The sequence below is a fragment of the Sycon ciliatum genome, chromosome 10, assembly GCF_964019385.1.
Source record: "Sycon ciliatum chromosome 10, ocSycCili1.1, whole genome shotgun sequence".
In the NCBI taxonomy this organism is placed as follows: Eukaryota; Metazoa; Porifera; class Calcarea; order Leucosolenida; family Sycettidae; genus Sycon; species Sycon ciliatum.
Genome location: NC_088652.1, coordinates 26,340,871 through 26,362,762, shown reverse-complemented (window position 1 = coordinate 26,362,762; position 21,892 = coordinate 26,340,871). Strand labels below are relative to the sequence as shown.

Genomic DNA, 21,892 nt, shown 5'->3' with positions numbered 1-21,892 from the left:
CGCCAGTTTGCACCAGGTTCGGCAAGGGTTGCCTCGCGTTCCGGGGCGCCCAGCTGTAGAACACCTTACCCAGCAATATTGAACGTGCCATCTCCACGCTCCGCCAGCCTGATGACCCCGCACACCCTTAGTACCTAGAGTACCAAACGTCCTGTTTGATGATCAGCTGGCTTAGTTTCTCTCCACCTCTATCCTTATTACATCCCTCCCCAATTTCATTAATTACTGCTTTCTATCTGCATTCGCCAACTTTTCATTGGGCAGATCTGCCCGTTTAGTTTGCGAATTAATTTAAAATAACGTAAACACAGCAACTACAACATGGAGCAACCATTAGGCACAAACAAAGGCACTGCAGCTGCAGCATGTCCTGGACAGGAAAGCACCAGCTTATGCTTCTCGCTCCTTCCCGTTTTCTCTCGTCGATGGAGCCGAGCTTCCCAAGCGAAATTGTTACTAAGGGCTCCACTCAGCTTGAAGCGGCTCCACTAGGCATTTCCCAACATTTTTGATTGGCTGGCCGACAAATTCGCCGAAAACAGTGGTTTTGAAGAAATCACCGATCTTTTCGGACTAAATTCGCCGAAAATCGATGCTTGGAGCCTCTATAGATGTACAGAATGCATTTCCCCCGACACCAGTAATGTAAGCAACCGACCAACTATTGTACTTCCATTCCTTGTAACTTATTTATTCACTGGCCACACTGGAACCCGCCGCACCATTAATATGCCTTTATATTTTTATATTATACATATTCCCAATGCTGTAGACAGCAAGCTGTTTCGGCCATGAAGGCCTCATCAATACAGCTACAAGCTGCAAGCCGAGCTACTAGCCATGGTGCAAAGGAGGCACCACAGACATTTTAAAAGATAGCCGTCTTCGCTCTAACACCAGAGTGCTCTAACTACGAAAAGTAGCGTGCAATGCGTAATGCAGCAGCGCAGGAGCAGCCTACTGAGAGTTATACAAAAAGCCGTTTCGGAGAAAGAAGTTTCAACAAAGCTATGAATAGGACAAATGTCGCCGACATGATACCATGATGAACAAATGAAATCTCTATGGATAGCGAATGGCAAGCCTTGGCCTCCCTTACTCGCTGCTGTATCGCATTGGGACAAACAACATTGTGGAAACATTTGCGGAGAAGCGAAACATTATTAATTTATTATGCACAAGTAATACTATGAACGACATGGCGCTTACGCCGGTCCAACCAACCACTGAGCTATGGTGATTGGTGAAGCTAAGGACAAACATGTTACAAATTACTTGTATGAATACTGTAACTGTCCACCAACGTAACCAGATCATACAGTCAGCGAGTGTGACAAAATGGCGCAAAACTTGCGAGGAGTACTGAGGCATTCAACGTTCAGGGACCTAGCTCCAACACTGCCGTAAAGGAAAGAACAGCTCACTCTCTCTCTCTCTCTCTCTCTAGTGTGATGCACATCAAACACACTCATGCACAGTCAACCTTGTGAATTAAGACCCTCAATTGGGCACGAGAAAAGTGTCTATACCACATAGAAATCTGTGATCACTTTGTGCATACATTTTTCGAAATTGGGCGTCCGTTATCCAATCGCTTAGAAATTTATATGAGAAAAATTGCGTGAGCTGCCTGAGCAATATTCCGAAGAAATTTCTCAAAAAGCTCAAACCAAATTTGAATTATTCTAAAAAGTCTAGAGGTCTATACTAGAGGTCTATACTTTTGAAACGCACTATAGCTTCAAACAATACGAGGACAGAGAAAGTGTTTTTACTCCGAGTTTCACGCACTGAGCGATCATCAGAAAACAGTAATGAGAAATCTGGATCAGTATTGGTTCATATACTCACAAAGCAAAGTGTAAATAGCTGCAGCATGGCGCAAATCTAAAAGTTGTAAATGGCGGCAGTGCAAAGCATGAATGACTGCGTCCTGAGGCAAATCTAAAAGTAAAAGTGTGAATGACAGCTTCTGTACATATTCACGAGTTGTTTGTTGTTTACTCGACTGATGTCGTTATCCATGTACTCAACAAAGTATACATCGATAGCCATCACCCCCCCCCCCCCCTCACACCATTACCTGTCAAGCTGTGTTACATGCAAACTAGTGTCTCCATCTGTCAAGAATCATTTTCTTTTGCTGCCGCTGCTGCTGTTGCTTCCTTGCCACACACTGCTGGCCCAGCCACTGACACCATCACTAGATGTAGCGCCTGTACGCTTTGCATGGCTGCTGCTGTTGCTGTCGCTGCCGCTTCCTTGCCACACACTGCTGGCCCAGCCACCCACACCATCACTAGATGTAGCGCCTGCAGGCTTTGTATTGCTGCTACTGTTGCTGTCGCTTCCTTGCCACACACTGCTGGCCCAGCCACCCACACCATCCCTGGATGTAGGGCCAGTACGCTTTGCATTGCTGTTGCTGCTGCTGCTGTCGCTTCCTTGCCACACACTGCTGGCCCAGCCACTCACACCATCACTAGATGTACTGCCTGAACGCTTTGCATTGCTGCTGCTTTTGCTGCTGCTTTTGCTGCTGCTGCTGTCGCTGTCACTCCCTTGCCACACACTGCTGACCCAGCCACTCACATCATCGCTGGATGTAGAGCCTGTACGCTTTGCATTGCTGCTGCTGCTGTCGCTTCCTTGCCACGCACTGCTGACCCAGCCACTGACACCATCACTAGATGTAGAGCCTGTACGCTTTGCATTGCTGCTGCTGCTGTCGCTGTCACTCCCTTGCCACACACTGCTGACCCAGCCACTCACACCATCACTAGATGTAGAGCCTGTACGCTTTGCATTGCTGCTGCTGCTGTCGCTGCTGTTGCTGCTGCTGCTTTTGCTGCTGCTTTTGCTGCTGCTGCTGTCGCTGTCACTCCCTTGCCACACACTGCTGACCCAGCCACTCACATCATCGCTGGATGTAGAGCCTGTACGCTTTGCATTGCTGCTGCTGCTGTCGCTTCCTTGCCACGCACTGCTGACCCAGCCACTGACACCATCACTAGATGTAGAGCCTGTACGCTTTGCATTGCTGCTGCTGCTGTCGCTGTCACTCCCTTGCCACACACTGCTGACCCAGCCACTCACACCATCACTAGATGTAGAGCCTGTACGCTTTGCATTGCTGCTGCTGCTGTCGCTGCTGTTGCTGCTGCTGCTGTCGCTGCTGCTGCTGCTTCCTTGCCACACACTGCTGGCCCAGCCACCCACACCATAGCTAGATGTAGCGCATGTACGCTTTGCATTGCTGCTGTTGCTGCTGCTGCTGCTGTCGCTTCCTTGCCACACACTGCTGGCCCAGCCACCCACACCATCACTAGATGTAGCGCCTGCAGGCTTTACATTGTTACTGCTGCTGCTGCTGCTGTTGCTGTCGCTTCCTTGCCACACACTGCGGGCCCAGCCACCCACACCATCACTAGATGTAGAGCCTGCACGCTTTGCATTGCTGCTGCTGTCGCTGTTGCTGCTGTCGCTTCCTTGCCACACACTGCTGGCCCAGCCACCCACACCATCACTAGATGTAGCGCCTGCAGGCTTTGTATTGCTGCTGCTGTTGCTGTTGCTTCCTTGCCACACACTGCTGGCCCAGCCACTGACACCATCGCTGGATGTAGGGCCAGTACACGTTGCATTGCTGCTGTTGCTGCTGCTGTCGCTGCTGCCGTTGCTTCCTTGCCACACACTGCTGGCCCAGCCACTCAGTCCCCCGGCGGATGATGACTGTGACGGCCCGGACGTCTTGCTTCTCTCCCCTGTGTGGTCAGCCTCAGTGCTACTGCGGCTGCTGCTGTCGCTGTTGCTTCCTTGCCACGCACTGCTCGCCCAGCTGCTCAGCCCCCCAGCTGACGATTGTGAAGGCGTGGAGGTCTTACTCATCTTCGCTGTGCGCTCCGCATTGTTGCTGTTGCTGTTACTGTTGTCGCTGCCTTGCCACACACTGCTGGCCCAGTCGCTCAGCCCCCCTGCTGATGTTTGTGAAGGAGCAGTGGCCATCTTCCCTGCTGTCTTCTCAGCTTTGCTGTGGCCGTTGCTGCTACTGCTGCTGCTGCTGCTGCTGTCGCTGTCACTCCCTTGCCACACACTGCTGACCCAGCCACTCACACCATCACTAGATGTAGAGCCTGTACGCTTTGCATTGCTGCTGCTGCTGTCGCTGCTGTTGCTGCTGCTGCTTTTGCTGCTGCTTTTGCTGCTGCTGCTGTCGCTGTCACTCCCTTGCCACACACTGCTGACCCAGCCACTCACATCATCGCTGGATGTAGAGCCTGTACGCTTTGCATTGCTGCTGCTGCTGTCGCTTCCTTGCCACGCACTGCTGACCCAGCCACTGACACCATCACTAGATGTAGAGCCTGTACGCTTTGCATTGCTGCTGCTGCTGTCGCTGTCACTCCCTTGCCACACACTGCTGACCCAGCCACTCACACCATCACTAGATGTAGAGCCTGTACGCTTTGCATTGCTGCTGCTGCTGTCGCTGCTGTTGCTGCTGCTGCTGTCGCTGCTGCTGCTGCTTCCTTGCCACACACTGCTGGCCCAGCCACCCACACCATAGCTAGATGTAGCGCATGTACGCTTTGCATTGCTGCTGTTGCTGCTGCTGCTGCTGTCGCTTCCTTGCCACACACTGCTGGCCCAGCCACCCACACCATCACTAGATGTAGCGCCTGCAGGCTTTACATTGTTACTGCTGCTGCTGCTGCTGTTGCTGTCGCTTCCTTGCCACACACTGCGGGCCCAGCCACCCACACCATCACTAGATGTAGAGCCTGCACGCTTTGCATTGCTGCTGCTGTCGCTGTTGCTGCTGTCGCTTCCTTGCCACACACTGCTGGCCCAGCCACCCACACCATCACTAGATGTAGCGCCTGCAGGCTTTGTATTGCTGCTGCTGTTGCTGTTGCTTCCTTGCCACACACTGCTGGCCCAGCCACTGACACCATCGCTGGATGTAGGGCCAGTACACGTTGCATTGCTGCTGTTGCTGCTGCTGTCGCTGCTGCCGTTGCTTCCTTGCCACACACTGCTGGCCCAGCCACTCAGTCCCCCGGCGGATGATGACTGTGACGGCCCGGACGTCTTGCTTCTCTCCCCTGTGTGGTCAGCCTCAGTGCTACTGCGGCTGCTGCTGTCGCTGTTGCTTCCTTGCCACGCACTGCTCGCCCAGCTGCTCAGCCCCCCAGCTGACGATTGTGAAGGCGTGGAGGTCTTACTCATCTTCGCTGTGCGCTCCGCATTGTTGCTGTTGCTGTTACTGTTGTCGCTGCCTTGCCACACACTGCTGGCCCAGTCGCTCAGCCCCCCTGCTGATGTTTGTGAAGGAGCAGTGGCCATCTTCCCTGCTGTCTTCTCAGCTTTGCTGTGGCCGTTGCTGCTACTGCTGCTGCTGCTGCTGCTGTCGCTGTCACTCCCTTGCCACACACTGCTGACCCAGCCACTCACACCATCACTAGATGTAGAGCCTGTACGCTTTGCATTGCTGCTGCTGCTGTCGCTGCTGTTGCTGCTGCTGCTTTTGCTGCTGCTTTTGCTGCTGCTGCTGTCGCTGTCACTCCCTTGCCACACACTGCTGACCCAGCCACTCACATCATCGCTGGATGTAGAGCCTGTACGCTTTGCATTGCTGCTGCTGCTGTCGCTTCCTTGCCACGCACTGCTGACCCAGCCACTGACACCATCACTAGATGTAGAGCCTGTACGCTTTGCATTGCTGCTGCTGCTGTCGCTGTCACTCCCTTGCCACACACTGCTGACCCAGCCACTCACACCATCACTAGATGTAGAGCCTGTACGCTTTGCATTGCTGCTGCTGCTGTCGCTGCTGTTGCTGCTGCTGCTGTCGCTGCTGCTGCTGCTTCCTTGCCACACACTGCTGGCCCAGCCACCCACACCATAGCTAGATGTAGCGCATGTACGCTTTGCATTGCTGCTGTTGCTGCTGCTGCTGCTGTCGCTTCCTTGCCACACACTGCTGGCCCAGCCACCCACACCATCACTAGATGTAGCGCCTGCAGGCTTTACATTGTTACTGCTGCTGCTGCTGCTGTTGCTGTCGCTTCCTTGCCACACACTGCGGGCCCAGCCACCCACACCATCACTAGATGTAGAGCCTGCACGCTTTGCATTGCTGCTGCTGTCGCTGTTGCTGCTGTCGCTTCCTTGCCACACACTGCTGGCCCAGCCACCCACACCATCACTAGATGTAGCGCCTGCAGGCTTTGTATTGCTGCTGCTGTTGCTGTTGCTTCCTTGCCACACACTGCTGGCCCAGCCACTGACACCATCGCTGGATGTAGGGCCAGTACACGTTGCATTGCTGCTGTTGCTGCTGCTGTCGCTGCTGCCGTTGCTTCCTTGCCACACACTGCTGGCCCAGCCACTCAGTCCCCCGGCGGATGATGACTGTGACGGCCCGGACGTCTTGCTTCTCTCCCCTGTGTGGTCAGCCTCAGTGCTACTGCGGCTGCTGCTGTCGCTGTTGCTTCCTTGCCACGCACTGCTCGCCCAGCTGCTCAGCCCCCCAGCTGACGATTGTGAAGGCGTGGAGGTCTTACTCATCTTCGCTGTGCGCTCCGCATTGTTGCTGTTGCTGTTACTGTTGTCGCTGCCTTGCCACACACTGCTGGCCCAGTCGCTCAGCCCCCCTGCTGATGTTTGTGAAGGAGCAGTGGCCATCTTCCCTGCTGTCTTCTCAGCTTTGCTGTGGCCGTTGCTGCTACTGCTGCTGCTGCTGCTGCTGTCGCTGTCACTCCCTTGCCACACACTGCTGACCCAGCCACTCACACCATCACTAGATGTAGAGCCTGTACGCTTTGCATTGCTGCTGCTGCTGTCGCTGCTGTTGCTGCTGCTGCTTTTGCTGCTGCTTTTGCTGCTGCTGCTGTCGCTGTCACTCCCTTGCCACACACTGCTGACCCAGCCACTCACATCATCGCTGGATGTAGAGCCTGTACGCTTTGCATTGCTGCTGCTGCTGTCGCTTCCTTGCCACGCACTGCTGACCCAGCCACTGACACCATCACTAGATGTAGAGCCTGTACGCTTTGCATTGCTGCTGCTGCTGTCGCTGTCACTCCCTTGCCACACACTGCTGACCCAGCCACTCACACCATCACTAGATGTAGAGCCTGTACGCTTTGCATTGCTGCTGCTGCTGTCGCTGCTGTTGCTGCTGCTGCTGTCGCTGCTGCTGCTGCTTCCTTGCCACACACTGCTGGCCCAGCCACCCACACCATAGCTAGATGTAGCGCATGTACGCTTTGCATTGCTGCTGTTGCTGCTGCTGCTGCTGTCGCTTCCTTGCCACACACTGCTGGCCCAGCCACCCACACCATCACTAGATGTAGCGCCTGCAGGCTTTACATTGTTACTGCTGCTGCTGCTGCTGTTGCTGTCGCTTCCTTGCCACACACTGCGGGCCCAGCCACCCACACCATCACTAGATGTAGAGCCTGCACGCTTTGCATTGCTGCTGCTGTCGCTGTTGCTGCTGTCGCTTCCTTGCCACACACTGCTGGCCCAGCCACCCACACCATCACTAGATGTAGCGCCTGCAGGCTTTGTATTGCTGCTGCTGTTGCTGTTGCTTCCTTGCCACACACTGCTGGCCCAGCCACTGACACCATCGCTGGATGTAGGGCCAGTACACGTTGCATTGCTGCTGTTGCTGCTGCTGTCGCTGCTGCCGTTGCTTCCTTGCCACACACTGCTGGCCCAGCCACTCAGTCCCCCGGCGGATGATGACTGTGACGGCCCGGACGTCTTGCTTCTCTCCCCTGTGTGGTCAGCCTCAGTGCTACTGCGGCTGCTGCTGTCGCTGTTGCTTCCTTGCCACGCACTGCTCGCCCAGCTGCTCAGCCCCCCAGCTGACGATTGTGAAGGCGTGGAGGTCTTACTCATCTTCGCTGTGCGCTCCGCATTGTTGCTGTTGCTGTTACTGTTGTCGCTGCCTTGCCACACACTGCTGGCCCAGTCGCTCAGCCCCCCTGCTGATGTTTGTGAAGGAGCAGTGGCCATCTTCCCTGCTGTCTTCTCAGCTTTGCTGTGGCCGTTGCTGCTACTGCTGCTGCTGCTGCTGCTGCCTTGCCACAAGCTGTTAGCCCAGTCAAACAGTCCTCCGGGTGACGAAGTTGAAGACGCGGAGCCCCCGGTCATTCTCCCCGTCTGCTGATCATGGCTGCTGCTGCTGGTGGTGGTGGATCCATCACTACTGGTTGGCCACAGGTCACTGGCCAAGTCGTGCAGCCTCCCGGCCATGGACAATGAGGATGCGGTGACGTCGGTAGCAAGCCTGCCCAAGCGCCCGTCCTCATTCCAAACGGCATCGACGGCGTCACCGGTGAAGTCGGCCACGCTCCGACTGAGCGCACCCAGACTGGCCGCCGCATCGACGGCATGTGCGTACTGGTTAACATCCAGTGCAGTGGCGGCGGTAGCTGCACCCGCGTCGGCACCAGCAGCACTTGCTGCGCCCACGCCTAGTCCGCCGATCGTCACGGCAACCGTTTTCACCGCCACCCACGCTTTCCCGGCTGCGCCAATTGACTGGCATATGGAGATCAGGCTGCCAGCCGGCACCCCACCGCCGTTGCCAATAGCAACAGCAGACATCCATGCACTAGCGTAGGATTCTGCACACATAAACAATTGAAAAAAATGTCGCTGTTCGCTTGAGACTCGGTTAGACTGAGTTCTCAGCATCCGTAGGAACGCCATCACCCTGCAAAGATCAAAGGCACAGATGCAGCTCCTAAAACACATAAGCAACCACACGTATCACTTTGGAACTTGCACGGCGAGCCACAGAGCAAACACACCATTTCATACGAATGATGAGATTAAGCCATGCGTAAGTGGCTGAGTTGCAGTGTGTTGAGTAATGACATCATTAATCAACACACTGCAACTCAGCCACATGTTGATTTCCTGTATGATGGCATTCCCCGAACTGTCTTCGTCTAGTCGCGTGCATGTGTGATATGAGCATGCGTGATTTTATAGTCGAGAGTCCTTTTGTCCAATGTTGTCAGTCTGGTTGTTCGTCCCACGGGAGTCAGTTGTCTTTGTTTTCCCGCCGTGTGTTCTTTCAATAATGTACCGTAAGCAAACGAGCCTCGCCCTTTGTGCCCTGCGTCGCGGGGAACGGAATGGCTGTGATTCCGTTACCAGTGTGAGAACGGTTTAAAAAAAAGAAACTAGGATCGGTCGGGTTGGTCAGGCCATGGCCCGGACAACTTTTCGACCACCAAATCATACGTATGTACTGCTGAGGCGGACGAATGTCTCCCCGTCATATCGTACATCTACAGGGACTATAAGCCACACTGGACTATAAGCCACACTGGAGTATAAGCCGCACTGGAGTATAAGCCGCACTGGAGTATAAGCCGCACTGGAGTGTAAGCCACACTGGAGTATAAGCCACACTGGAGTATAAGCCACACTGGAGTATAAGCCACACTGGAGTATAAGCCACACTGGAGTATAATCCACACTGGAGTATAAGCCACACTGGAGTATAAGCCACACTGGAGTATAAGCCACACTGGAGTATAAGCCACACTGGAGTATAAGCCACACTGGAGTATAAGCCACACTGGAGTATAAGCCACACTGGAGTATAAGCCACACTGGAGTATAAGCCACACTGGAGTATAAGCCACACTGGAGTATAAGCCACATTGGAGTATAAGCCGCACTGGAGTATAAGCCACACTGGAGTATAAGCCACACTGGAGTATAAGCCACACTGGAGTATAAGCCACACTGGAGTATAAGCCACACTGGAGTATAAGCCACACTGGAGTATAAGCCACACTGGAGTATAAGCCACACTGGAGTATAAGCCACACTGGAGTATAAGCCACACTGGAGTATAAGCAGCACTGGAGTATAAGCCACACTGGAGTATAAGCCACACTGGAGTATAAGCCACACTGGAGTATAAGCCACACTGGAGTATAAGCCACACTGGAGTATAAGCCACACTGGAGTATAAGCCACACTGGAGTATAAGTCACACTGGAGTATAAGCCACACTGGAGTATAAGCCACACTGGAGTATAAGCCACACTGGAGTATAAGCCACACTGGAGTATAAGCAGCACTGGAGTATAAGCCACACTGGAGTATAAGCCACACTGGAGTATAAGCCACACTGGAGTATAAGCCACACTGGAGTATAAGCCACACTGGAGTATAAGCCACACTGGAGTATAAGCCACACTGGAGTATAAGCAGCACTGGAGTATAAGCCACACTGGAGTATAAGCCACACTGGAGTATAAGCCACACTGGAGTATAAGCCACACTGGAGTATAAGCCACACTGGAGTATAAGCAGCACTGGAGTATAAGCCACACTGGAGTATAAGCCACACTGGAGTATAAGCCACACTGGAGTATAAGCCACACTGGAGTATAAGCCACACTGGAGTATAAGCCACACTGGAGTATAAGCCACACTGGAGTATAAGCCACACTGGAGTATAAGCCACACTGGAGTATAAGCCACACTGGAGTATAAGCCACACTGGAGTATAAGCCACACTGGAGTATAAGCCACACTGGAGTATAAGCCACACTGGAGTATAAGCAGCACTGGAGTATAAGCCACACTGGAGTATAAGCCACACTGGAGTATAAGCCACACTGGAGTATAAGCCACACTGGAGTATAAGCCACACTGGAGTATAAGCCACACTGGAGTATAAGCCACACTGGAGTATAAGCCACACTGGAGTATAAGCCACACTGGAGTATAAGCCACACTGGAGTATAAGCCACACTGGAGTATAAGCCACACTGGAGTATAAGCCACACTGGAGTATAAGCCACACTGGAGTATAATCCACACTGGAGTATAAGCCACACTGGAGTATAAGCCACACTGGAGTATAAGCCACACTGGAGTATAAGCCACACTGGAGTATAAGCCACACTGGAGTATAAGCCACACTGGAGTATAAGCCACACTGGAGTATAAGCCACACTGGAGTATAAGTCACACTGGAGTATAAGCCACACTGGAGTATAAGCCACACTGGAGTATAAGCCACACTGGAGTATAAGCCACACTGGAGTATAAGCCACACTGGAGTATAAGCCACACTGGAGTATAAGCCACACTGGAGTATAAGCCACACTGGAGTATAAGCCACACTGGAGTATAAGCCACACTGGAGTATAAGCCACACTGGAGTATAAGCCACACTGGAGTATAAGCCACACTGGAGTATAAGCCGCACTGAAGTATAAGCCGCACTGGAGTATACTGTACAAGCAGAAATATTCGTCTGGAATTTAATTTCGTCTTTTTCGTCCAAGGAGCTTTTGGACTAAATTAAATGCCGGACGAATATTGATGTGTCCAGCTTTTCAATACACTCTTATGATCCATGGACGAAATTTACAACCGGACGAACTCCATTTCTTTGGAGTTGGACGAAATTATTGACCGACGAAATTTTCTGCTTATACAGTAAGCCACACTGGAGTATAAGCCACACTGGAGTACAAGCCACACTGGAGTATAAGGGCCGGGTTCCACTGCGGCTCCGCTGCTCGTCTTTCGCGGCTTGAAACGTCATCATTACCATAGTGACTGCGGCTCGAGCTGGAGCAGCGAGGCCGCGGCTCACTGCGAGCTTTTGCTACGATTCTTGACCAAAAACTGCGAGCCGTGGTCGCGGCTCGACCTGTTTCCCGTACTTTGCATTGTTTCGTACGCCAGAATTTTAAAATTCAAAATTTAATTCGTTGCGCAGGCCAGAACACGAGGATTTTTTTGATTTTGCGCGCGCGCGCAGGCAGGTGAAACGTCATCAAAAAGTGTGGACCACGACCGCGGTACCGCCAATGGCGAGTGTCAGTGGAACCGCGCTGCTCCGCTGCATGCAGCCAAGTGCCGCGAAGCAGCGGAGCCGCGGAGCCGCAGTGGAACCCGACCCTTAGCCACACTGGAGTATAAGCCACACTGGAGTATAAGCCACACTGGAGTATAAGCCACACTGGAGTATAAGCCACACTGGAGTATAAGCCACACTGGAGTATAAGCCACACTGGAGTATAAGCCACACTGGAGTATAAGCCACACTGGAGTATAAGCCACACTGGAGTATAAGCCACACTGGAGTATAAGCCACACTGGAGTATAAGCCACACTGGAGTATAAGCCACACTGGAGTATAAGCCACACTGGAGTATAAGCCACACTGGAGTATAAGCCACACTGGAGTATAAGCCACACTGGAGTATAAGCCACACTGGAGTATAAGCCACACTGGAGTATAAGCCACACTGGAGTATAAGCTACACTGGAGTATAAGCCGCACCACCGTTTTCGTCACGAAGTACAAGTGTAGTATCCCTGCCTGGCTAGTACGGAACTTTACCTGACGTATATTTAGTGTATCCCCGTACGTTATGGTACGCGGTCTGTTGCATAAAAGTTGCTTGCCCTTTCTGTTTTCATGATTTTTATAACAACAACAAAGCCGAACAGAAGAGCTGCTCAACCTCCAGGTGTGTACCGGAGAAAGTTCTTTTTACTGCCGCTTCTTTTATATACATAATAATCCAGGTATGTACCTGAAGTTCGATTAAAAGTTAATTTGTGCACCGTGCCTCCACTCGGCTACCACTACACAAGCATCTGCCCCAGTTCCTATAAAGCATGGTCACGTTCAAGTCGGTGGATCCATTAGGTCCACCCACAGGTTCTCTGCTGCCGGATAGATTCAAGTAAGGGGATAACGGATAATGATTAGACGATGTTGAGTTAAATTCACGATAAAAGAATAGCACCCCATTTAACACCGTTACTCTGGCCATCGTAATATACGCAGCACCGACACATTACGGGTGAATTACTGGCGTTTAAGAGTGCGGCTTATTCTCCGGAACATACTATACATAATTATCATGATACCTGCAGAAATCCCAGCGCCTTTGAAGCCAAGCAGTGATAGGCCAGACGGCACGCCGACGTAAATCACCAAGCTACCACCGGCCGCTACAGCAGCCACGGCAACCAGCGCTGTGGTCCTCGACGACATCACGGGCAATCTACGCACACACACACACACACACACACACACACACACACACACACACACACATGTGCACACATGCATGCACATACATGTACGCGCACACACATGCATGCACACGTGCGCATACACACACACACACACATCAGAAATACATCGGGTTTCTGGGAGTTTCACGTTTGCCTTTGCTTCTATAAGAACGAAGTGACGCTTTCACGGTGACATTTTCCACACAAATCCCCATCTAGTTGGTCACGCTCACTCAATTTCTCGGGACGAGAGCGAGTTTGTTTGGGAATATAATTGTGACGAAGGGAGCGTATTAGACTCCTCGGAACAAGACCATTCGACTCAGTACCCTGAAGTAGTGACTTTTGAATTTAGACGACTAGCAAGAGTACATAACCAAGAGTGTGCAACTCAACGATACCCCAGCCCACGGCGGAACGTTTTGTAAGACATCAGTCTTTGACGGCTGTTTGGCTCACTGATGCCATCATGCGTAGCCAGAGATCAAAGTACAAATAATTGGTACATCACAGCTACGGTAGTCGAAGCAGAACAACGGACGATAGATCGATTTGTCCTGAAACCGATGAACTCTCACCGTATCTACCAAACACGCGCAGAAAGCATACGCACTTGATCATACTTCAGCCAAAGAATGACGCAATAAAAAAATTCCGCCGTGGGTGAACCCATCGCAGCTCGAGATAGGAGTTGCACACTCTTGGTTATGTACTCTTGCTACTAGTAATATATAGGAAAGGTTGTCGCTCCCCACACTGAAGCTGGCGCTTTTCCCGCCGACTTGACTTGCCACTTGACTGGCTCACGACTGCCATCCAGAGCACACGGGAAGTCCATCGAACCTTCCACTTGGCAACCCTGCAAGAAAGCACCTCTCTCTGCTCAATACGCAGACTGGCAGTGTAGTGGCTACACACCTTTGGCCAGAACCCTGCCGTGGAACGTAGCGAGTACTCATCTTCCTGTGCTTCCTCCCCCCCCCCCCCCCTCCTCCCCCGATGTACCTTCCCAACCTGAGCCGTCCAAGTTGGAAGGTGCTCTAATTTCAGAAATGCCAGGTGCTCTATATTCTCTATATTTTCGGTATGAGGGTAACAGGCCAGGTTAGGTGAACAGAAATGTTAGGTACAGAGAAGCAGTTCCCTATTGGATTATGTGTGTTAGTGTTTGTTCGGTGTATTGAAATTTTAGGCATGAAACAGACGCACCGAAAGTACCGAATACAAAAGTACACGTAGAAATTGTGAAGTAATGACAGTAGTTGGCGTGCGCATGCCAACAATTACATATCAATGTTGGAGCTAGGTGTCAGGGTGTTGAATGTCTTCGTACTCCTTGTCAGTTGTGTGCGTGCTGGAGCATTAGGTGTATCCGTGATTGTATAATGATCTCATTACACCCGCTAGCAAGAGTCCATAAACAAGAGTATGCAACTGTGATCTCTTTTCTATGGGCCAGATGCGCGGCGCGCTGCCTTCATTGCATCATTCAGCTGCAGTCCGCGCACTGCGGAAAATCAAAAACCGCGCTTTCCCTCCAGTTTGAAATGAACTTTCGTACGGAACTGGAGTTCACGCGCCAGAATTCAGAGATTGTGTAGGTACTGGAACGAATCGAGCAAAAACGGATGGGCTCGTGCGAGAAATTGAGAGTTTGAATGCATGCTTTCAGCGCGTGATGAAGACAAGTTACGTAATGAAGGCAGCGCGCCGCGCACTGACCCATAACCACAGTTGCATACTCTTGTGTATGCACTCTTGCCGCAAGTCATAACTCGTAAGACTGTGTCCCTCCTCTTGGGGTGCGTTTGGTTGGTAAAATCTAGAACAGGATCGAACAGCTGATGCACAAGGAGCAGCCTCATGCCAACCAAACGTACTCGAGAATCAGAGGACATTTTGTGAAAAAAAACGTGCCAAACTTTGGTGCATTCTTGAACATGCGTACGGGTGACCATGGTCACTTTGTACGGTACAACGAATCCAACCCAAAAGCGTATGCACGTGATCATCTGGGACCAAAATCGATGTTCCCGTCAGGTTTCACTGTGAAAAAGTGAAACTGCTCGGTCTGCTCTGGCCTCAAGGCCGGAGCAAGCAGAATATGTTCTGGCCGACCCAGAACAGGTGCAGTCCCAACCAAACGAACTGTTCTGGTGAATCCTGTTCTAGGTCGTACCAACCAAACGTGCCCTTACATAGGCATGAATATTGCCTTGCCGTCCGAATTCAAATAATTAAAAAATAATAATTTTAGACAAAAAAGGAAGGACGAAGTGAGTTATGAGTACCGAAAAGTACCGCCAGAGCGCCTCGTCTCGATCTCGCGAGAGCACTCCAGCTTGATTTTACAGCCAGGGAAACGAAAGTCGTTTGGCAGAGTACAACGAAATGTGTACCGTGGTGTGAGAACCTTAGTATACTTAGGTCACACTTACACTAGTCAGGTTTCGTGTGGAGCTCGTGTCCGCTCGAAGATAAATTGAGTACGGATTGACTCCGCAACGTGCAATGTGTGTACACGGTTTGTGTCGTATGACCTACAGACAGGACACCACCTCCACAATACGACCGCGAAAGGACGAGATGGCGCGGCGCTCTGGCGGTACTTTACGGCAATGACTAACTACGGTAGTCAGCACTGCCTCCTAGCCTAGACCAGGGCCATCGGAAAGTATTTTAGTGTGGTACGGTCAGCCATGTGAAGCACAATTTACTCGAGGAGGAGGGGTGCTGAGTCGAAAATTTTGGAAATTTTGGGAATTTACAGCCCAGATCAGTGTATTTTATCGATTCACGGGACGGGGTACATGGTCATGTGGCAAGAAGTGGTACGGTCAATACGGTGGTGACCGTACCGTGTCCGACGCCTCTGTAGACCGTTCTTATTTTCATGTATTACAGTCCATGCGCTGTTCAGTTACCGTGCATACATTCAGATTGATACCGGTATTATCAAGAGTACATGAAAACCAGAGTGTGCAGCTCGGATGGGTTGCTGTCACGGCGGAATTCCGTGATTACATCATTTTAGTGATGTAGTGCGTACAAGCAGGATTCAAGCAGGTCTCTTTCTGCACAACTGCAGCTCAGTTGTACGCACTACACCATTTCCCAGATCTGCGCCAAATATGATGTAATCACGGAATTCCGCCGTGACAGACACCCATAGTAGAAAAGGCCCCAAGCTGCACACTCTGGTTTTCATGAACTCTTGGTATTATGCTGTGTTTGGTGAAATTCTAGCAATCTAGGCTGATTGGGTAAACCTGGTGCTGGTATGGTTGTTCTTCAACTACTGTATGATTGTGTAGTCCGAGTTCAAATTAAAAAATTAATTATGGTAAAATATTTCGCTATGGCGAGCAGTTTTGAATTTCAAGTGCTCGAAGCTCGAAGTAGCAAGTAACATTAGTTACCTTGTGCTGTCTTCGTCTCCGCTTGAATCGGCTTCGCGTTCGGCGAGAGCGAGCTGCGGAGGATCACTCGGTGCCATGGCGAGCAGCAGTGCAAATCCGTAATCGGTGTCTGGCAGTCGGTCTTAGCAAACGCAGCTTACGCGGAGACACTGGTCGATCTACCCGCTCTCCGGCACACTCGAACAGTTTGAAACACCATGGACTTGGTACGTGTACATGATTGTAGCCATTGCTAGTATTAGCCTTGCTTGTGCCGCTGCCCGTGCGGCCAGTTGTTGCTGATAAAGTGATAATTATTACTAGTAACAAGGTAACTGGTTGTTCGCACCAGTATTCGAAACTAAAAAAAACGTACTAAACCTGACAGTGGTTCGCACTTGCGCGTTGCGGCTGTTCGAGTCATACAGTAAGTAACAAGGCAGAACAACAGAGACCAAACATCATAACTCAGAGTTTCGTGTTCATAAACACTCATCATCAGACAGTCATTATGGATCGGGAGTAGTACAATAGTCAATACCATGGTATTGTACGAGTACTACCCGGGCTTTTACGACTCCCTGGTTATGACACAATCATGTACTGTAGAGTGTAGGCAGGCAAAGACTCTCACTGTGTGGTGGTTATGTGCTTTTTCAAGTAAATAAGAAAATAAAAAATGTCATGTCATGTCATGTCAAGTCTCATAGTCATAATAATTACCGTATTTTCCCCATTAAACGTACACGTCTCCATTACTAGTACGTCCCCAATTGTAGTACATGTTGGGTGTGGATCGAAAATATAAAAGGACACGTCTCCAATAATAGTACACGCCGGAATGATGTGATCGGCATTAGTGGGGTACAGATACCAGAGTCCACCTTACTTCGTTTTTCTTACCCGTTCATCATCTTTGTGTCTTTGTACACTGATTCTTACCATGGTTGGGTGTATTTACAGCCCGCTTACAGCATCATTATCACGAGTTGTTTGCCACCCAACCCAGGCAATCGATCTTTCCAGAAACAATAAAAGTACACGTCTCCAATACTAGTACAGTCTCCTATAGTAGTACAGGTCTGACCACCTTTGAAAAAATAAAAGTACTGTACATTTATTGGGGAAAATACGGTATTATCAAGACTGCCCAGACTGTTGTTACCCCCCCCCCCCCCACGTATGTCAGTCAGTGCCAGGCCATGGTGCAAAACACCCGCACTGCAGTCCATTTCAAAACTGTAGACGCGCAGTGTTTTTGAATTATTTCAAATTTGGCTGGAACTTTTTGAGAATAGTTTTCAGAATATTGCTCAGGTCCGCTCCACAATTACTCTCATATAATTATTATAATTGTAGTTTCTAAACGATTGGATAACAGACGCCCAATTAATAATTTATGCACAAAGTAATCACAGATTTTATGTGGTATAGATGCTGGCATAACGGTTTTTGCCTAGGTACGCGTCTATCTCTTAATTTGCTGGCCCAAAATCCTATATATAGGATTTGAAAATGTGTGCCTTTTATGCCGTTGTTATTGGTCATCACGACCAGTAATAACGGCATAATGGTTTTCATGGAAGTTGTAAATATGTTTGAGGCATGAATGTTTACATTTTAGATTCATAGGGCGATAATATTTCTGATGAATACCCATTTTCAGCAAAAATTGGAAATTTGAGCATATTTGTTCAGCTGCTGTCATGGAAAGGACTGAAGCAGTGAATGTGCAGAAGAACATTGCAGGTGTGGTTTCATGACGACATATCGCACATGCCGTCATGAAACTACCAGTTTTAAGGATAAAACAAGGTCCAATAAAATCTCAAATCCTACATGTATATACTGTAAAAGCAGAAATTTTCAGTGGTGTAATATTTTCGGTATTCTCCAAAATCGGCGGTTCGGCGGAGGGAAATTTTCGGTAAACCCGCGTTCAAGGTAAGTGTACTAGTACTTTACCGACATTTTCGGTGCGTTTTATTTTCGGTGAAAATTTCGGCACCGAAGTTACCGAAAATAAAACACCACCGAAAATTTCTGCTTTTACAGTATAGGATTCGAAAAATAGGGCACAGGCCTTAGTAATATTGGGCAAGGAGATGAGCCTGAGATGTTAGTGTTTGAAAAAATTATCTTATTCAACTCTCGATATCTACTAAGACCTAGCAAGGAAGAATTGGTCACATACTTTTCTCTATGCTCGTGCCACACCCATTTTGAGTTGAAAAATATGACCAAAATCCTATATATAGGATTTAGCAAATTAAGAGATAGTTTTGAAATGGACTGTAGGACGGTAGGTGTAGATCTGTAGTATGAAGTCCGCTGACGTCGAGTGCGGTGATGAGTCCACAAAGAGGTTAAAGCCGATCGAAGGACGACACAGTCTGTTCGCAATGCAGAGGAGACGATTGAAAGTGGGATAGGTTTAAAATGTGTACATGAACAACACAAATCATGTAGACCCAAACCGATCACCAGTGGGGATTGTTCACTCAGAATAATAATATTATTCTGTTTGTGGAAGGATCTAGCATGTTGAAGTTTTTTTTTAAATTTCGGCCAGTCGGCTACTATCATCAATTTTGATTTCGTCTTGGGGGGTTAGACAAGGGGAAGTGGCCATGTCGGGGCGTGAGCCCGCCTTTCGGCATGTTGAAGTTTGCTCAAAGGCCAGAGTCGATCGAACTGAGCCACTCCTTTGTGTTGGTCCGTTGCCTCCATGTAACTACTAGTAGTCTTGAAGTTTGAACTCGGATGGTGAGCCAATAATATTTATTATAGTTAGGATGAAGAAAGGAAAAGGACAAAATTTTGTCGCACTTGCTGACTGTATAAGATCTGGTTACGTTGGTGGACAGTTTCTCGTAACATTTTGTCCTTTTCCTTTCTTCATCCTAACTAGTCTTGAAGTTGTCCAATTTTTCATTTCAAATTTTGGTGTCATACAGGTTGCTCAAAACAGGGACAGTTTTGGAGTCCACTTCAAGTTCGCCTTGACTTGAGTTCTTTTAATGTGCATTTCCATTAGTAGGGACCGGATTTTCCCGACAAATGCCCCACACATTTGAGATCAGAGAGATATGTCAAACTGGCCTCTCCATGCCCAATTCCTTCAGGATATCCCTGTCAAGTTGTTCTCTTTTCAATCCATTTCACTCTCACTAACCGCCGATAGCACCACATTTCAAACACCTGCACGCTGTCCTCCTCTTCTTTGCCAGTGCCCATGCCTCGGAGCCGTAACCGGAGGTCACTACAGTGGTATGCGGTGCTTTATTGGCGAGGAGCGAGCCGCTGTTTACCTGTTTGATTGATTTTATTTGGAGACCAAACGAGCAGGAGTGCTCAATAACAGGGTAGCGTCGGAATGCTATGTTACAATGTAGTGTGTGCGTGGGGTACCGGGTGGTGGTGTGTCTGTGTGTGTGGGGGGGGGGGGGGGGGTGGTGAATGAAGAAGCAATTGCGTGGGAAAAACCACGGGACATTAGTGGTGGAGCTACCAGTGATCTCCACCTTCGTGCAAAGATTGATGTTTCCTTGTGTCTTCTGTTCATCTCGGTATCTCCAGCTTTTGACTAGTTATTGAGGAGTAGATAACGGTGTGTTGGACGCTATAATTATCTGTTTGATGGCCAGGCCTGGTGATGTTGTCCTAATTATTTGGTCACTCTATCTTATGCCGCCATTCAGTGCGTAAATGCTGGTGCTGGCTAGACTGTGAAGTATGGGGAATGAAAATGTGCCTTTCTCAAGATTCTCGTATAGAATTCATTCCCTTTGACCAAAAGCTTGTGTTTCCGGATCCTGTTTGTACACAATTTCTCCGTTCTTCCTTGTGACCTTGGAGTTGTGGTTCGCCTCCGACTCAGCGGCGGATCCAACGATCTCTGCAGGGGGGGGGGGGGGGGGGCAGTATATTCAAAACTGAATAGCTGATATATGTACATGGACTCAAATATGGTTGCCAGTAGTACATTTACGAAATTTAGGGGGTTCCGCGGAACCCCCTCCTGGATTCGCCCCTGCGACTATCCCTAACCATCTCATCGATACATGCATGGTGCGTCTACGTCTGTCCATGACGTGGCTGGCTGGGCATCGGAGTTGGGTACTGCCCTGTCATCCACTGGCATAGTGTTGAACCAAGAGTAAGGGGGGGGGGGGGGGTTATGTACACTTGGTTGAACCTAACGGACTTGTATGTCACACCTACTAGCTGGAAGTTGTTTTAAAAAGGGTTTAGTTTGAGTCTTTCACCATTCCTATTTCCTTTACTCGGCTTTAGGACACTTTCTTCACCATACACTGTGTTTCTTTGGCTGTAAAAGCGGCAGTCGGCACTTGTATTGAGTTTCCTGATCGTCATGGAGCTGGAAAAGAAAGCACACAAATAGCACTTCCTGCCCGGGTCTCGGCTATAACAGTATAAGCACTTTTAGCTGCTACCATGTGGTTGACTGAAAGCAGGGCTAGGGTGTGCCAGATTTATTGATTAAGAATGCATGCTGCAGCTGGGCTGTTTTGTTCGTTTTCTTGTGTACAGTGAAGGAATCGAAATTGCATGTAACGTGCAATGTGTCTGCAAGTGAAATAAGTCCCTCCGGAATACCTAGTACCTGTGTTGTGCGCGTTCTGTCGATCTGGAAAATCGGTCGATTTTCGTGCGCGATCTGTCGATCGACAGATCGCGCAAGGCCTCAAGGATCGATCGATCGCGCAAGATCCACTGCCAGGACCGGATTCCACTGCACGTCGTCAAGTGACGACGGGCAGGAACGGATTCGGATTCCACTGCCCGGCGTCACTTGACGACGGGCAGGAACGGATTCCCGTCGTCACTTGACGACGGGCAGTAGCCACTGGACTGACTCTCTACTTCATGGTCTTTCATTGGTTACTAATAAAATAACTACAAAAGTCTAAAGCAGAAGAGCGACTGTTTGCAACCACAACTGTCATCATGGCGCTCCAACATTTGATCTGGAATTGGGAGAAAAGAAGCCCCTTTGTTGAACGATATTGGTGATGTGAATGAGCTCCTCCGAAAAGTGGAGGAAGAGACTGAAACTTTTATTGTGGAGTCGCTCGCGAAGGAGATCTTGGACGAGCCGGATTAGCCTCAACCAAAGCGCGCAATGCTCAGCAACCTGCAGGACCTGCGCAATTTGCCGAGGTTTCCGATCAAGATGTGGGAAAATCCGTAGGAAGAGAACAGCCAGAATGCCCGATGCCCAGTCGACAATGAAACCTCTCTATTAAATATAATGTCAATGGCACCGCGAGAAAAAAAGCACTATGGACTACTACCATGACTACCTCTACCAGAAAACAATCACAAAACACAATGCAGGTGTGTCTGTCATGATCTCTTTATTTGGCTTGGGTGCACACGGG

At 49.9% G+C, this 21,892-nt stretch overlaps 1 protein-coding gene across 2 annotated transcripts; it reads right to left on the bottom strand.

Moving 5' to 3' along the window:
• Positions 1-1,546: 1,546 nt before the first annotated feature.
• LOC135826479 (dentin sialophosphoprotein-like) lies at positions 1,547-16,968 on the bottom strand. 2 transcript variants are annotated; one of them, XM_065339088.1, is made up of 3 exons: positions 16,509-16,968; positions 12,940-13,076; positions 1,547-8,642 (listed from the first exon to the last, which is right to left on the bottom strand). In XM_065339088.1, exons 1-3 carry the CDS (start codon positions 16,583-16,585, stop codon positions 2,131-2,133), a joined length of 6,726 nt encoding a protein of 2,241 aa, XP_065195160.1. In that variant the 5' UTR covers positions 16,586-16,968; the 3' UTR covers positions 1,547-2,130. The 2 variants fall into 2 exon arrangements, with proteins under 2 accessions (XP_065195160.1, XP_065195161.1); XM_065339089.1 differs by lacking the exon at positions 16,509-16,968 and having other exon boundaries at positions 1,547-8,731; positions 12,940-13,013.
• Between the last annotated feature and the right edge of the window lie 4,924 nt (positions 16,969-21,892).

Coding starts and splice junctions, on each gene's coding strand:
- LOC135826479 (XM_065339088.1), bottom strand. CDS start 16,585: ATGGCACCGAGTGATCCTCCGCAGCTCGCTCTCGCCGAACGCGAAGCC. Junction 13,077..16,508: donor GGAGACGAAGACAGCACAAG/GTAACTAATGTT, acceptor GTGTGTGCGTAG/ATTGCCCGTGATGTCGTCGA. Junction 8,643..12,939: donor AGGCGCTGGGATTTCTGCAG/GTATCATGATAA, acceptor TTATGTGTGCAG/AATCCTACGCTAGTGCATGG.